This window comes from Mus pahari, chromosome 5 (assembly GCF_900095145.1).
Source record: "Mus pahari chromosome 5, PAHARI_EIJ_v1.1, whole genome shotgun sequence".
NCBI lineage: Eukaryota > Metazoa > Chordata > Mammalia > Rodentia > Muridae > Mus > Mus pahari.
The window spans coordinates 134,714,429-134,732,918 of NC_034594.1; the positions used below are offsets into that span (position 1 = coordinate 134,714,429).

At 39.5% G+C, this 18,490-nt stretch overlaps 1 protein-coding gene across 7 annotated transcripts in view; it reads right to left on the minus strand.

Annotated features, from left to right (window-relative positions):
- Suco (SUN domain containing ossification factor) overlaps positions 1-13,644 on the minus strand; it is a 57,443-nt gene extending 43,799 nt beyond the window's left edge. For all 7 annotated transcript variants that reach the window (XR_003843874.1, XM_029538637.1, XM_021197945.2 and 4 more), the window contains exons 1-3: positions 13,324-13,644; positions 3,599-3,710; positions 2,105-2,215 (exon numbers count right to left, since the gene is read on the minus strand). Coding sequence is in view for 6 of the 7 variants with exons in the window: in XM_029538637.1 (XP_029394497.1) it covers positions 2,105-2,215; positions 3,599-3,710; positions 13,324-13,385 (285 nt within the window). In the remaining variant the exon portion in view is untranslated. The remainder of the gene's footprint in view (positions 1-2,104; positions 2,216-3,598; positions 3,711-13,323) is intronic.
- Positions 13,645-18,490: the final 4,846 nt, after the last annotated feature.

Sequence of the window (18,490 nt, forward strand, 5' to 3'; positions counted from 1 at the left end):
TTCCTCTTGCTTTCAATTATAATATAAATGTATTAAATAAGGAGAATGTTCTCTTCATTTTAAGTCCCAGTATTTAGCACACAATGCACTTAAAAGTGTAACAAAAGATAAGTGAGAAAAATTTACACCAAGTTCAAGGAAAGAAAAAAACTATGAACTATTACAGACTATATGAGATGGGCCTCGAAAAATAGGTAAGCCAGTTTGGAAGCAAAAGGAAGACACAAAACAATTTCAACAGTATGATCAAGTTATGATCATTTGGAGAACTAATAGCAGTAAAATTTTTACAAATAACAATAGCTTGTTTTTAAAGATAGAAAATCTTCAGGAAAAGACATCCATCAAATACAGCATATATTCAATTTTTTTTCTTTTTCTTTTTCTTTTCCCAAGTTAGGGTTTCTCTGTGTAGCCTCGGCTGTCCTGGAACTCACTCTATAGACCAGGCTGGCCTTGAACTCAGAAATCCACCTGCCTCTGCCTACCAAGTGCTGGGATTAAAGGTGTGCACCACCACTGCCAGGCTTTAAAATTTTAAAACAGTGGTATTTTGCATGCTCACAAGAAACTATGAAAATCAGAGACATAAATAATACCAATTTGATGGTGGTTACAGTGTGATAGTCTGGGCAAAGTGTTACGTATCTAATGCAGCATGGGGATTCTATCAGATTGCTGAAGGAGTCTTAAAATACAGTATTAGCAGGGCTGGAGAGATGGCTCAGCAATTAAGAGCACTGACTGCTCTTCTGAAGGTCCTGATTTCAAATCCCAGCAACCACATGGCATCTCATAACCACCCGTAATGAGATCTGACGCCCTCTTCTGGTGCATCTGAAGACAGCTACAGTGTACTTACGTATAATAAATAAATATTTAAAAAAAAAAAAAAGAGAGAGAGAGATTCCACACAATTTTAAAACATTTGAGATAAAAGCTACTAGAGCAATGGTTCTCAACCTTCCTAATGCTGAAACCCTTTAATAAAGTTCCTCATGTTTTGGTGTCCTAACCACAAAATTATTTTGCTACTACTTCACAACTGTAATTTTGCTACTGTTATGAATCATAATAAATATCTGATATGTGACCCCTATGGGGGATCAAACCCAAGTCTGAGTACCACTGTTCTAGACTTCAATTACAGGAGCTTTAAGACAGTCGTGTAATTGGAAAGGCAACAGATAGTAGCTTTTTAGTCTATACCTAAATCTTTGGCAAATCTATTTTCCAAAATCTAATAAAATGAAACTTTCATTCTGAGGTGAACATTTTTAAAGAATTGTTTATTTTATGTATATGAGCACACTGTAGTATCTTCAGACACACAAGAAGAGGGCACTGAGTCCTATTACAAATAGTTGTGAGCCACCATGTGGTTGCAACTCTGGAAGGGCAGTCAGTGATCTCAACCACTGAGCCATCTCTCCAGTCCCAAGATAACATTTTTAATCTGTAAAATGTTTTGGTTTTTCTTAATCTTTCTGTCTCCATATCAAACATCCCTAGTTCTTTCAACCTCATAGATTAAATGTTTTCCAGATATATCAGCATTCTACTAGGTTTATAGTATTTATTCATGGTTTTAATAACTGCCATATTTCAGTTACATAAATTTGAAAACAATACTTAGAATGAAGAAAAATGGCAGAAACCATTTTAATGCATTCTTTTAACTTCATATATTATGTAAATTTAAATACTGGTCTCGAGAATATTCTATGTGCTACATACAACTACTTCTGCTGCAAAATAAAGCAGATCAAAAAAGGACTTGGTTTCTAAAAATCAGAAAATATATATTATAATGAGCCAAAAAATTGAACTTAGGAAGAAATATTTGTACTCAAATTTTACCTCTAAGAAAACAGCTGTATTTATTATTAAATCTTTAATTTTACATCTTCACAAAATCTATACTACTATTAACATGTGAATAATTTTACATTCCATTATATGGTTCTTTACAGTGAAGAAAATATAACAACATATAACATGTTGACTAAACAAAGGTATCCATTACTGTGCAAAAACAAAAACAAAACAAAACAAAACCCATAAGGTATATTATTAAAATCAAAGGCAGCAGTATATAGCTTACTTGTCCATCCACAGTGTAGTCATCCTTTAATTTGTTTCCTTCTGGAGATACAGTTAAATAGGAATTTGATTTTCCTGAGAGCTCAGCATTACTAGGTTCCTCTCTTTCATTCTACATGGTGACAAACAAATGACTGGTAAAATTATTTTATATAAGTAAGTAAGTAAATAAATAAATGCAGTTAGCAAAACTATCTCCCTCTTTGCTATAAACCAGTCTTATATACATTTGATTCTCAACGTCATATGTTTATTTTCTATCTCCTTCCACCCCTCTCCTTTTCACCACACTTAAAATAGAAATATGTGACTTTAAAACCCTCATCTGATAGCTTAACAAACATATGAAGTATTATGTACCAGACACTAAGGGAGACTTCCATAATTGCTTAGAATATATATGTTTTTGTTTCAGGTATCTTTTGACACACACTCATTAATATTTACTATACCTGTGTCTTTAAATGTGTTTCCTAAAATATACATTTCATAGAAACAAAGTTCACATCGCCCTTTTTAAATCTGAGCTTATCTAGCACATAGAAAATACTGAAATGTTTGCTGAGAATTCCCCCCACTTAATATTTACTTAAAATGTGTAAATATCTCATCAAAGATGAAGTTAGAGACAAATTCTTCTGATTGTGAATAAAAGCATTACATTTTATGTTTCCTTTTTAGAGAGACAAATTTCCCAAAGTTTGTATCTTCCAACCCAGATATAAATTCTATACAACTCAAGAATTAAATTATCCAGTCCAAATATATCTCAAACCTCCAAACATGTAACTAAAAGTCTGTCATGATGCACATGCACACACAGCTGAGGAACAACACAAAATCTCATGAGGGAAAAATACATTCTGCTGTATCTGTATGATAAAGTTCATGTGCATATGCCCTTAGAGAAGGAAGAAAATCACTTGTAGAACATTTTTACTTTACTGTAATAGAAATCAAAATATTAATTTGTGTTCCTAGTTAAAAGTGTACCTATACCTACAGAAAACATTTGAACATTCACAAGAAGCAGTAAACATGGCTCCTTTGGGGATGGGATAAGTATATACAAAGAAAACTGTTTTATAGTCAGCCAAAGTTATTTCTGTAATTTCAAATACAGAAAGTTGGAGACAAAAGACAAATTTGAAGTAGTAATTTCAGAACTACCAGGTTTTATGTATATTTGCTGTACCTAATTATATCTATAAAGCCTCCAACTGCAAAAATGCAATACTCATTACTGATAGCTTTTAATTTGTAAGAGCAGATTTCTTTGCAGCAATAGAGTAATTTTTATTGAATATAGATCATACTTTGCACATAGTATTTGAAATATAAGCAACAAAGCTATCTTAATATCAGAATTACCTCCGCAGCCCTCATAACAATAAAACAGAAATCTCCAGAAATTGTAGCCTAGTATTTCTCAGGTTACTTTCATTCTAAATGGAAACAGTCTTAGAAAGCAAGCTGTCATTTCCATTTAAGGTACCTTTTTCTGGAACTGTGTGTCTTCACTTCCTACTGCACAATTATCATCTTGAGAATAGTATGATGTTGAAGCTGAAGAACTCTCTTTACAGCATACATGCCAACTTGGAAACCTGCAGACACCCACCACCAGCAACAATGAACAAGAGAAGGAAAGTTAAGTAAATATCCTTTTTATGTGCTACAACTTCAGGCAATAAAATACACTTATGCTAATACACTCAAGAACACAACTTGAGAGTCTTAGGAGGGGGAAAGTTAATAATCATTCTATTACTATCAACACCAAGTAAGACATAAACTTCTGGAGGGTACAACAAAAACAACAGAAGCAGTATGTGATAATTATCACAGAAGGTACAGAAAGTTGTCAGAGTTAGCCTCCTGAGAAAGTGTCCAGATGCCAGAGCCATTTACAAATATTTAAAGATAATTCTAAAACCTGCCTAGACTACTTCAGAGCATGGAAGTAAAACCTGAAAGCTAGTCTTACATTAAGGACACTGACAGCCAGAAGTGACAAACTCTACAAGCACAAACCCTCCAGGCTGACAGTACTCTCAACCAGAATGTAACTCTTCTAGGTCAAAATCCTCTCTGAAGGTTTAACAAAGGAGGAATAGAATGCCTTATGATTGTGTGCCTCAAAACAAGCAACAAAAATAAATATACAAATATCTGTGAGCTATTTTAATGTCAAATTTACCTCAGTAGTTCCTCATAATATAACAAAACAGAAATCTCCACAAGTTTGTAGCCTAGTATTTCTCAAGTGTCTTTTACTCTAAATTAACAGTCTTAGGAAGCAGGCTATCGAAGCTGATGTGGATATAAATCTATTTTATTTGTAACACATACCTAGAAAATCATTACCACACCTACTAAAAGATATCTGGATAAATTACATAGCTATAAAGATCCTTCTAATGAATAAAACACATTCACCTCATACACATACACACACACACACACACACACACGTGGAACATATGCTATATAATCCTAAAACTCGTTGTTGCTTTTGTTGTTGTTGTTTTGAGACAGGATTTCTCTCAATGTAGCCTTGGCTGTCCTGAAACTCACTTTGTAGACCAGGCTAGCCTCAAACTCAGTGATCCATCTGCCTCTGCTTTCTTAGTGCTGGGATTATAGACATGTGCCACTCAGTTTAAAAATCAGTATGTCTCTTTAAAACTAATCCATGTAGTTCTGAAACAAAAATCAGCATCACTAGTCTACAGTAAGTAGTATCACATGCTATGGGGATTAAAGACAAAAAAGGATTCCCACAACAGGAAAATGTGCAGAGAAGGAGATCATGGACTACTCAGTCTTAAATGGGATGTCTCCTCAGAGCTCAGGGAACCCTATTGGAAGAGAAGGTGGAAGATTCTGAGAACCAGAGGAGGGATGAAGAATACCAAGAAAACAAGGCCTTCTAAACACCAGTGCAACTGAAGACACGTGAACGCAACAGACGGTGGTAGAGCACATCCTGGGCCTACTCGGATCTAAGCCAAGATGGGGTCCCGGCACTGAGAGGAGAAGTGAACACAAGTCCCCATTCCAAACCCAGAGAGTACCTCTGATTGATAACTGCTCTTAAAGGAAAACTTTGTTTTCCCCAATGGAGTAGTCTCAATAATTATACAAACCACCTCCTAAACTTCTATTTCAATTACAATGACTTATCAACACTTAGCTCTAAAAAACTATTTCTGTTTTCAAATGCTTCAACCCTACCAGACTCTACACTGTTGACAAAGTAATCTTAAACAGCTTTCCATCTTTATTTCCAGTTTCCCCCTTTCTATCCTATTACTGGGTCTCATGTAGCCAAGCTGCCCTCTATGTAGCAGAGGCTGGCCTTGAATTCCTGCTTCTCCCTCCTCTGGCCAAGGGCTGGGATTACAAGAATGCAGTAGCATACCAGGCCTTCAAAGCTTCCTTTCGTTGTCACCTTTCTTGATTCCTATTATCTGCAGAAACTCAGTGCTCTGTTTCAAAAGTCAAACGTGCTCCTTCAAAAATTATTCCCTCTGTGGAGAAAATTCCAGTCTTTTTATCTCCCAAGCCCACATTTTTAAGTTGTATACAATCTATACAATTCTGGGCTTACATATTCCATACCCCTCCAACTAGAAGATCATTCATCTTTCAATTTTTTTATAACTCTTCCATTTTTTTTGTACACTATTAACACAAGGTAAGAACACAGTTTTCTCTCTCTTTGAACCAATTTCACAAATTCATAATTTAATATACAAGGATGTATGGTCTCATCTGCAGTATGTTCTAAGAAAGTATCTACCTTTCCTCGTTTGGCAGAATTCTACAAAAAAATGCACCACACAGAAGCCTTGCTAGATGTGTTGATGTGAGAAGAGTAAGAGAAGGCAATGCTGACAAGAGCAGGTCAGAGACAAACTCAACAGCTCTTTTGAGTTCTAGCTCAATGCTGTACCTTTGCACTACAGGCCAACTTCACAACCTATTATTATAAAACAAGATCATTTTCTTCCGTAAGATTTATGCTTAATGCTCTCACTTTCTCCATCTCTAAAACCACATTCTTATTGTGGCAAACTCAATTACTCTGACTATTTCCAAGTATTTGTCTCTGTAAATTTGTCTCTCTTCTCAGAAATACATCTAGTACAATGATGTCAACATAAGCTTCTCAAAACATTTTCCCTTGCTGGATATTTATCTAGCTCTCTGGCTTCACTTAAATTCACCATAATCTCCTATCTGCAACTTTTTCTTAAGTTTAACTACTTATTATCACTTCCATCCACTAATTATTATATCTTTCCTCTTGATAATTAAGTGCAATCTGCTCATTGCAGGCAGTGAGACACATATATACGGATATAGCCATCATTCATATTAGCAGCAACAGTGCATCTTATTTCAGCTCATGCAACACCTGTTCCCACTGGAGAGTTTATAGCTGGCACATTACACTTCAAGCCTTCCTAGCAACTCCAGGCCAATTTTTTCATTAATAAGCAGTATGAAACTCAGTTTTCTGAATGATTCATTAGCATTTTAATCATATTTCTAGAATGTTGGCTATATAAAAATAGTTGACTTCATCTAACCCAGTAACACGAAATTGAATACAAAAAACAAAAATATCCTTAAATATAGTTTCTTTGAGATAGGAATCCTCGAAAAGTGTCCTTTTAAAAAGAGCTTCAGGTTGTTAACTCCTGCTGTCAAATCCTTCCTTGGCTCATCCAGCCCCCCCCCCCATTTTCAAATAAGAAATCTAGCCCAAGGACATCAACTGGCATACAGGCAGAACACACAGTGATTAAGAGAACACAAGCTCAAAAAACTACCTAAGTTCTGGATCCTTCCTGTGAAAAACCTGGCAAAGATGCTTAGTGTCTACGTGTCTTCCTTCTTTGTCTTTAAATGAAGGAGTCCCATAGGAGTCTATATTAAAAGGGATGTATATTTCAGAAGAGTTATAATGATCATAAAATGACTACTGGATCCTTTCTAATACAGATATCCATCTGTATTATGACAAGGAACTTGTACACAAGGCTCAAGTTCCACACTTACTGTTTCCTTCTCTGTACCAAATACATTGGGGGGCAACCAAGTAATATTAGAAATAAATTTATAAAAATAAATTATATATTATTATGAACCCTTATAACCTTTCCTATTTTACTCTATAAGCTGTCAAAGTACCCAGAGTAAATGAATCAAAACATATATATGTGTGTGTGTGTGTGTGTGTGTGTGTAAAATAGCACTTAAATACATTATGAGCTTAGTACCTAAGAACTATGTCAACACTATAAAAGACTGAATACATTTATATACATTTAATACATTTATATAAAATGCAAAAATCACTTAACTAATAATTCATTATAAAAATAAAGTTTTGAAGCTGGGTGGTGGTGACACAAGCCTTTAATCCCAGCACTCAGGAAGCAGAAGCAGGTGGATCTCTGTGAGTTCTAGACCAGCCTGGTCTACATAGTGCTACGGCATTCAGGGCTACACAGAGAAACCCAGTCTCGAAACAAAAAATGTTCTGAATCTGGAGTGTAGCTCATAGTAGAATACTTGTCTAGCATTTGGGAAGTCCTAGGTTCTATATCCAAGATCCAAAAAAGGAAGGAAAACAAGCCCTTCAAAAGCAAACAAATCTTAAAAATGTTTAAAAAGCACTCAATTTATAAAATAAGTATATCCCAAGGGATACTCAAATACTCAAAAGCAATTTCCCATTCCCTTGTGACATGAAATTATACCTTGTGAAAATACTTTATATTATATGGCCTTGAAAAACAAAACAGGGAATGCAAGTAAAAAATGTGTTTTCTGCTCTATATGTTATATAGTAGCTGGCACTAAAGAAAAATCTGAAATCCATAAATCATTGTTTCAGTAGGGTGTGGTTTTTTTTGTTTTTGTTTTTTTTGTTGTTTGTTTGTTTGCTTTTCGCTTTTTGGTTTTTGGTTTTTGGAGACAGGGTTAGTATAGCCCAGGCTGTCCTGAAACTCACTCTGTAGACCAGGCTGGCCTCGAACTCAGAAATCCGCCTGCCTCTGCCTTCCAAGTGCTGGGATTAAAGGCGTGCACCACCACACCCGGCTCAAGTAGGGTGTTTTATTTATTTACATATATACACAAACTATTAAACAGGGGTGTCTATAGCATATGTGTGTGTGTGTATGTGTGTGTGTGTATATATATATAGATACACACATATATAAAATGTTCATAGCTGAAAATGACCTGAAAGACAAAAAAGCAATTAAATACTTTTTAAAGTTTCTTTTCATTAGAAGTGTAAAGTTAACCATACATATTTATTTCTCTGGTCAGATTGAGAGAAGTGGAAATTTACTCAAAGAGAGCTAACTGTTAATATCTTTGATTCTTTCTTTTATTGTCTGCCAAGTCTATTTTTACTTGCATTCTAAAACATCTTCAAATGTATTAAACATTAAAAGGCAACATGAGCCACATCTCCAGTTCCTAAAATAATTCAAAGAATATTATAAAGAATCATCTGCCTCTTGGTGTGTAGACATAGACACCACAGATTATCATAAAGAAAAGCCACCTTCTTTCAAGGATCTCTTCACACTAAAGCAACCTAGTTCACCCAACTTATATGAAGGGATCTGGCACTATTCATAATGACCCTAAACTCCTTCCAGGCACCAATTGCTATCCTTTGAATAAATATCCCAGCAAATCTGAATTTTTTCCAGTCTCTTCATATTAAGTTTCAACAACAAAAAAAGTCATCAAATGATGTGGAAAGCATGATTATTTCATTATTTATTTTGAATAGAATTTTATTCAGAAAATTGACTCAGAGACTTTTAAAAAGTCTCTATAGAAGCAGTAAACACACACACATACACACACTCACACACACACACATTTTCTAGGTAAAAGACAGAATAGGAATTTTCAACTCTTCCATATAAAAAGAAAGCAGTTTTTTATATAGTTTGCTTCTTGTTTTTCTGCTCATATATTAATTAACAAAAGAAGCTAGGGGCTGGAGAGGTGGCTCAGCGGTTAAAAGCACTGTCTATTCTTCCAGAGGTCCTGTGTTCAATTTCCAGCAACCACATTGTGGCTCACAATCATCTGTAATGGGATCTGATGCCCTCTTCAGGTGTGTCTGATGACAGCTACAGTGTACTTAGATAGACAGATAGATAGATAAAATTTTAAAAAAGAATCTGGAAAATCAGAGTTAAAAAACAAAGAATACAGAAATCACAACCCAAGGAGGGATAAATCTCTTCCATCTATTAAAAACTAGACTAAGGTCAAAAAGTGTCATCATCTTGATTTACACCGCTCCCAGTGCTCCCCTACTGCACCTCCCTCCACTTATGACCTACCACCTCCAGAATCTGTCAGGCAATCCATTCTATCTTTGATAGTAATCTAATTAAAATATCAATATGGCTGCCTCTTTCCTTCTTTTTTTTTTTAAAGATTTATTTATTATATGTAAGTACACTGTAGCTGTCTTCAGACACTCCAGAAGAGGGAGTCAGATCTTGTTACGGATGGTTATGAGCCACCATGTGGTTGCTGGGATTTGAACTCCGGACCTTCGGAAGAGCACTCGGGTGCTCTTACCCACTGAACCACCTCACCAGCCCTTTCCTTCTTATTTAACCTATTTCACTCGCTCATCTTCTATCCTGCTAAACTCAGAGTTCGCCTGGGCAATAATTCTCTTTAAAACCCTATCCTCTTCAACTCTTCTCTACCTCTACTAAACACTCCAGAAAAACCCACAAGAATGTTCCCTCTGCTTGTAACACAAGTCTCCCACCTTGACTATTCTAGTCAGCCCAGAAACCATTAATAGGTGAGAACTAATGTTTACAGAAATAACAACCCAAAGGTATATGACTGATGAATAGAGGACAGGAAAGACTCTAAAATACCAATTCTTCATTAGATTCACCTAATGTCCTTTTTAAATACCTTTTTTGTATGTTAAATATACCAAAGTTGTAAGTTTTTAATCTAAATATTAGCTCCTCTAAGCTCATCCTTTGAGTCACAGAAGAAAATCTGTTACTATTTTTTAAAAAATTAGCCTTTTTAAGATTAATATAAAGATTTCTGGTTCTTAGGGGTTAGCTGCAGACATATTAAGAACTAAAGGCAGATATGTAAAGGAAGAGTAAAGTTCTGGTTTACCCCCAGCATACCATGACTTGCTGGGTTGCTATACATGTCCAGCTAAGATGGATAAATTGTTTTGTTTAACTAAACAACTTACTACATGTATTTTAAAAAACAAACAAACAAAAAAAGCTAACAAAGATAATAGTACAAGCATAAACCAGTAACAAAATAGCAAGGTTAAGAAGAGTAACCATTATAAACTATTCATCTACATTTGATATAAAATAATCACTTCAATTATACAGTTCTCACTGAAAATTACTACTTTAATGAAAACAAGTGGTAATATTAAAGTATTTTTTACCTTTCTTAAACAACTAACTTATGTAATTATATGTACAATACTGATGCCATATTGATACATGTAGATAACTTACAAATAATTAGACACATTTTAAAGGCACATGTACCAAGTTTTACTGCTAGGGAACATACTCAGAATAACTGTTCAAAGGCATGGATCACATCACCCACTTCAGTATGATGATCAACTCCCCTCTGCCAATGATTGAGAGAGTTCTGCATCTTCAGCTCCTCAATAGTATATTTTATATCATAAGACTTTGAAGACTTCAGCAAACTAAGAGTTTTGAGACATGGATACTGACTGAGGGTAGACACAATATAATAAGTCCTTGAAGGAGGAAGACAGGGGCAGTCATAAGCAGATGTTGAAGGATAAAATGAGAGGTTGAAGTGATAAGAGGTAAGAGATAGAATCTATGCAATACCTAGAAGCTGAAAAAGTCTAAGAACTAGAGTCTCCCCTCAGGGTCTCCAGAATGAAGCAGCCATGCCATCTTAATACTTTGCCCAAGTGAGACTGATTTTGGACTCCTGTACACACACCCTACAACTATAAAACAACTATGTGTACGCCATTGGATTTCTGGTAATTTGTTATAGCAGCAGTAGGAACTCACAAGGAGGCTTCTTAGATAGTTTCAGTACTAAAAACAAGAGAGGCCACTCACTCAAGCTTTCAAGATTCACAATATTCAATACACAGTAAACATAAGAAAAACACCTTTGAATGTTTTTATAATGAAAGACAGACAGCATCCTCTTACTGTTTTACAAAGTGTATGTGTTATCTCATTTGCTTCTAATAACTTTGATATGAATGGATCAATTTTATCATTCTGAGGCTCGAAGAACTAAAGTTCAAAGGAATTATATAACATGTCCAAGTACACATATCTAGTAAGTGATGGTACTGTATCTGTCTAACAACACAGGCCTTATTTAACCTATAGTAAGAGGACCACTGTAGTGAGGAGCCTGTATTACAAGCTGCTTAGGTTCAAATCTAAATTCTAGAATGCAGTAGCTGATTAACCTTAGCCATGTTACTCTGTTGCAAGCATAACTTTAGCCTCTCTAGTTATTCATTTGTAAAATGCAGAATTGAACTAATAATACCTACCTAAGAGGGCCATGCTGACAAAGATGCTAAAATGTACACATGCCACATGCTTGGCACAGATAAACAATAAATATTAGCTATCACTGCTCTTCTGTAGCTACACTACACCTGGAATACACTGTATTACTTAACCAAGAATTGTGATTAGCAGTGTGCAAAAGAAAAAAATAGCAACCAGAATGAATAGATAGGATGCATTTTGTTTTTCTGTTAAGGTAAATCTATAGCACTCTAGGCAGGAAAGACAAAAAACAGAAAGCTTTATCACAATCTATCAACTATGACAGTATAAGATCAAACTAAACTGCAGTAATATTAATAGAGTAAGGGAGTAGACCCTAGAACTGATTATTATATGAACATAGACTACTCAATCTACAAAAGAAAAGTGGGTAACAAAATCTGGAGATGATTTCTGAATGAGGGGAGAAAAGAAAAGGCTATTAAGAGAAGCTCACCAACTCCAAGAAATTGCTATCTAATCCTACACTGGTTTCAGGTACCCGTTTCTGTTAAGGAGTATTTAAAAGGTTCAGAATGACAAGACACCAAGCATTTTTATTCTCCAAAATACAATCTTTCCAGTCAGATTTTCTCAGACAAGTGTTTTCTTGAGCCCATATTAATATATTACTCTATGTGAGCAACAACTCTGCAACTTGAGTGCCTCTGGATTCCATTACACACCCACAAAAATGGGAATTATTACTGGCGCTCTGAAGACATAAGGTAAATAAGAAAGTGTGTTTAGATTTTAGCATAAGAAGCAAAATCACTTAACACAAAAGCCACCGCTTTCAGAAAGTCACCAAGTCTCAAGGCTCTTTGGGAATTCCTTAAGAATGGCTTTTCCAAGTACACCTTTAGCAATCCTTTGGCTCACAAGCTATTTCTGCTCCTCAACATCCAGAGATGTGCTTAAAATTAACTTGAACTCCATAACTTCAGAGAAAAGGACAGAGCAGGTCGCAAAAACAGTTTCCTTTCTAGTGCCAAAGAACATGCCCAAAAACTATGGCTGACTCCACATCTGTGATAACCCTCTCCCATCAGGCTAACTGAAAAAGGACTTCATAAGGGATCCCTCCCGCCCCACGCCGCCGGGTTTTAAGAACAGCAGCCCCAAAAGTACTATTGGTCAAGATTGTGCAAGAACTGACCAGAAGAACAACAGTTTAGACATTACTCTTACCCTCATGACGACTCACGTTTTCAAAATCACAGGTCCGGAACACATCACACCTGACACACACGCCCTTACCTCATAACGAAAGCAAATGAACTGACAGTAAAACTGAGGAACTCACTCACCAGCTTTCTGAACACTACCCAAACTGCCCCAACTGCGGTGATGGGGTACCCGAGTACAAAGGCAAAAAGTGATCCCCAATATCCCCTTCTCTCTCCCTGCTGGAACTCTGCAAATTCCAAAACACAACTCGTAAACCACAAGAGGAAGAGCTGGGTGGCCGCTGTGTCCCTGGCTTGAGGGCAGGAGCGCCAGCAACCCAAAAAGCCGAGATGATTTGGGGGTGTGACCCGACCTACTCCTCCTTTCATCCCCACGGAAAGTCCCCAGAGGCCGGCCCCTTACTCACCAGACTAGAGAGCAGAGAGAGAGACAGGAGATGAGGGCCAGGGCCCGCCTGTGGTACTTCATCGTCTCCTCCTCCTTCCCCCAGCCAGGAGGCGGCACATCCTCCCCGCAGCAGCCACTGTCGAGGCCAAGATGGAGGAGCCGGAGCAGGAACGCGAGGATGGGACCGAGAGTCCGAAGAGCGGTGGGGCTTGGGGAGCGGTTCCGCGGCGGCTCGCGTCCCGGACGGCCTCCCCGAGAGGCCCACGGCAGCGGGAAAAGGGACGCTTCACAGGAGCGCTCGGGAGACTGCCGCTGCCGCCGCCGCCGCTGTGTCCGCCCGCTCGCCGGCGCCCGCCTCCTCCGGCCTTCGCCGCCACTGCCTCCCCATCCCCGCCCCGCCCGGGCCCTCGCTCCGTGCTGCCGGCGACCAACGGCCGCCGCGTACTCGCCTCTCAGCAGCCAATCCCCGGCCGGGCCAGCGCACCTTGCACGCCACTGAGCTGGGTGGAAGGAGACGCGTCACCCACGTCCCTCTCGGCTCGCGCTCCACAAGTCACAGCGCGGGCCACGCCCCCTCCGCTGACAAAGCTCCAGAACGCCACAACCGCCGCCCTATCTGCGCACGTCCCACCCACTGGCCGGCGCTCGAACAGGAAGTCCTGTAACCCTCGGCCTTCCGCCTTTCAATGGCCCGCCCCCTCTCGCTGGCGCGCGCCGCCTCCGCGCACGGCTATCTGGGGCTTGTAGTCCTCCTACCCGAACCCGCCTTTTTTTTTTTTTTTTTTTTTCTCTTTCTCTCTCTCTCTCTCTCTCTCCTTAGAACTCGCGGGTTTGGTTCTCGAATTTTATAATTTCAATTCTCACCTCCAGACTGACTAGCTTTTTCATTTGCCATTGTTACGTCTATAATTCTTTCCTTGGAGCACAGTCATGGAATGGCCTGGAATGACTGGAGAGGGTCAGGAGAAAGCATGCTAATGTAATTTAAAAGTCGGTTTACCGGCAGTGGGTCGGGCTTACTGAGGTAGATGCTGATTGGAAGGTAGGAAGAGGCGTGTCAAGGTTTCCTCTCATATGATTGGCTGGGGAGGAGAGACTGAGCTTTTTCTTTCACCTAAGTGAGAATTCCTACCTGCCCGCCAGATTCCTAACATAGAGCTTTAGTGTTCTTTTTTTGTTGTTCTTTTCATTTCGGGCTGTGAGTTTGCTGCTGCAAGGCAGAAAGGACACTGTGGACTCTCGGCGTCTGAAAGCAGAGAATGCGACCTCCTACACACACTTGCTGTGAACAAGAAAATAAAAGTGTTTGGTATCCACAGCATGAAGACCCCAAAATCTGTAAAGAGCTGAGGCCCAGAATCCTACTTAGGAGCGTTGGTGTGCAATCTCAGAATGCTTTGTGGCTACTGCCAGACATCTCTCCAAGTAGCTTACTGATCCTGAAAGACAGCAGTAGGAAGAGACAAGACTTTTGGCCTCTTAGAGTAGCCCTTCCTTCCTCTAGACTCTTGTGTGCCTATTTAACATATCAAAGCAGACCTGGCTGCCAGGTTCTCCCAGCATTCTTCAGTCTCTACCGGTTACAGGGTTCTTCCCGCTGGCAAACTTCACCCCCCTACGCTAAACTTCTCCAGCCCAGGGCCTGGGCAGCCGTTCCCTCATGCACCCTTCCCTATATAATCCAGCCATTTTGGTTACCTGGCCCTTTTGGTCTGCCCTTTACACTCCTGGTCTCTTGATCTCCTGGTCTCCTGGCTCTCCCCGCCGCCTCCACTTCCCTCAGATGGCCCCTGCTCAGGTTCGTGGTCACTCTGGACTCGTCCAGATGCCCCGGCCTCTATGTCTCCCTTGTATAAACCTCTACCATGCCCAGGAGCAGGCATGCCCTCCCTTTTATTTTTTTATTCAGGTCCTCTCAATCATCTGCGCCGCCATATCCACTTCTCCCACCCTTAACTCCTGAGATCTGTGAACACAATTCTGTTCTCATCTTTGAAATTGTCTTAATTTTCATGTTTAAGTGAGAATACACGGCATTTGTATTTCTACTGATTTTACACATTCTCCAATTCCATCTGTTACAACTAATGACAAGATTTCGTTCTTATAGTTGAATGTGTAAATATACTGTATTTTCTTTATCAATGGATCCCTAGGTTGCTTCCATATTTTGGCGACTGTGCAATTCCTCCTTGACATTTACCCAGGTGTTGTGTTTTATATAAAAGAAGAAGCCGGGGATATGTTTGGTGGAGGCACAGTATGGAGTTGGGGGGTAGAAAGTGGTGCCTCTGCGAGCCCATGCTGAGGCATCCCTTACCCCTGAGCAACAGCCACACAAGTATAGTATAAAATAGTTTATTTAGGGCATGGGGAGGGGAGTTGACAAGGTAGTAGAGACAGAAAGGGAGAGGGGGAGTAGAAGTTGGCCATGAGCACTTGGAGAGGGAGAGGAGCAGAGAGGGAGAGGAAAGTGAAGGGAGAAGGGACAGTGGGGAGAGGGTAGGAGAGCAAGCAAAGAAGGGGGCAAGCAGCCCCTTTTATAGTGAGTTAGGCATACCTAGCCATTGCTAGGTAACTGGGGCGGAGCCTAGAAATGCTAACACCAGGCAGCTGGATTGTTCAATTGTTTGGCAGTTTTGTTTTTTTGGTTTATTTGTCTTGTGTGACTCTTCCTACCTCAGAGGACTGTAGGCTGATCTTGGTCCATGAGGGAAAATGGAGCAGAGACTGGATTGGGTGGGGAAGAGTGTCAGAAGCCCTGTGAGTACATCAGGTAATAATGACACACCAGGACCAGCTTCTGGAAAACAAATCATCTTACTTGGGATGATGCAAGGCTTATATACTTTGGAGAATCGGAGTGGGGTAGGAACATCTAGGATGGGCAAAGGTCACTGGATAAAGGCTTAGGGTACCAAGATGCCTCATGGAAAGGCATTCCAGAAATCTCAGGTGCTAGTTGAACGGGTTCATACTGGGAGGAAGAAAGTTGAACCTGTAATTTTTTGTTTGTTTGGTTTTGGTTTTTGGTTTTTAGAGACAGAGTTTCTCTGTGTAGCCCTGGCTGTCCTGGAACTCGCTCTGTAGACCAGGCTGGCCTTCTAACTCAGAAATCTGCCTGCCTCTGCCTCCCAAGTGCTGGGATGAAAGGTGTGCACCACCACGCCGAGCTGAACCTGTAATCTTAACCAAGGCTATGTGATACTCTGTAGGCAGAGGTATGTGGAGGGTTAAGGTCAGAGAAGGGGAAGCCCTGCCAGTAAAGGGAGGCCTCCATTTTATGCTGAGCCCAGAAGGCTTTCTGGGCAATGGTAGACTTAGACCTTAATTAGCAGGGCTTTCCCATAGTTTAGGTTTGGTTTGGTTTTTCCATGTGCCCTAGTTACTTTTTTACTTTTTACTGCTGTAATAAAAAAAAATCATGACCATCAGCAATTTGGTGAGGAAAAGGGGTTATCTGGCTTACAGTCAATCCATCATAGAAAGAAAACAGGGCAGAAGCATCAACACAGGAATCTGCAGGCAGGAACTGAGGCAAATATTGCAGAACAGTGCGTCCTGCCTTTCTCCCTACAGCTTTCCCAGCCTACTTTCTCTCCTAGATCTATTTATTTTGTATATATGACTGTTTTCCCTGCATGTATGTCTGTGTACCAACATATATGTTCCTGGTGCCCATGGTGGTGGCAAGCGGCTATCTGGGTGTTAGAAACTGAACCCGAGTTCTTTGCAAGAATAGCAAATACTCTTAACTACTGAGCCAATCCGTCAAGAGTCCATCATCCGGCTTTCGTATACAATTTAGGACTACCAGGCCAGGAGAAGTACCTCATACAGTGAGCTGAGAACTCCCTCCTCAATCATTAAGAAAATGCCCTACAGACTTCCCTCTCTGCAATCTGATGGAGGTGTTTTCTTCATTGAGCTTCCCTGTCACAGATAACTCTAGCTTATAACAAGTTGACAAAAAAGCAGGACAATTGATTCCTTGCCAACTTGACACACAAACACATCACTCATCAACAGTAACTTCTTGTTTATCTTCAAGATCTCATTTGAAGACCATTATAACAACAATAGAAAACCTTTCAAATTTATATGGTTCCACAGTCTCAGTTCATGTACTTAGACACCGTGTAACTATATTAGCTTAGATCCCCATGAAGAGCATAGAAGAGTTCCCATTTTTCTCTACCTTAGTCAGATTTGGGGGGTGGGGGGGGGCTTTTTTATAGTAGTCATTCTAACTGGAGTAAGTGTTAGCACCAGGATACTGCAAGGCCTGGCCCAACCATGTGACACTAGACCTGCGTNGCCAGGACAATGACCCTCAATCCCACAACTCACCTGGCTCAGTCCCCACCCTCATTGGTGTGATGTCATTCTCCGTATAAATTAGGAGATCACCCCCTCCTCTTCCTCTTCTCCTCCTCACTTCACCCCGCTCTCTTCTCTTCTTCTTTTCCCCCTTCCCCCTTTTCTCCTCCTCCTCTCTCTCTTCTCTATTCTTCTACCCGCTTTGCCGCTCCCCATCCCTGCTTAATAAACCTCTCACGTGGAATCACCTTGGCATGGTCTGCTGTTTGGTTTATCCGCTCAAGTCATATATATTAATATTGCTTAATAATGCTAATTCATAAAAGTAAGATTACATAATATTATTTTCTTAATCTGCATTTCCCTAGGAAACTGTGATGTAATTTTCCATATAGTTATTGCATATCTTCTTTTGAGAAATGGCTCTTAGGTCTTTGCTTATCTCTTAATTGGATTATCTATTGTTTTGTTTTTGAAAGAGAATCTGCTATAAAAAAAAAATCTCTCAATTCAATAAACTCTCGAACCTCTAACCACACACCTACACACAGCAAGTGATGTTCCCTGCAGGCATTTGGGTTATTCTGGGAGTTACAAGGGGGCATCATGCACAGTGAGCAAAATCTCAGCCATTCCTAGAGGAAACTGTAGGGTCAGGTCCCAGCCCTGATAAAGATCGGAAGGTCTTTACTGCTGGGAAGAAAGAACAGGCCGATCTCGGAACAGCAGCCAACACCTTCTGGCCATCTCTTTTGTCCTTTATCTCCCATATAAATGGTACCTAAGAAACTCAAGAAGAGAACTATTTGTCTAATTTAAGGAGGTGTTTTTTGATTAGTAGACTTTGACGTATTTTGATTTACTTG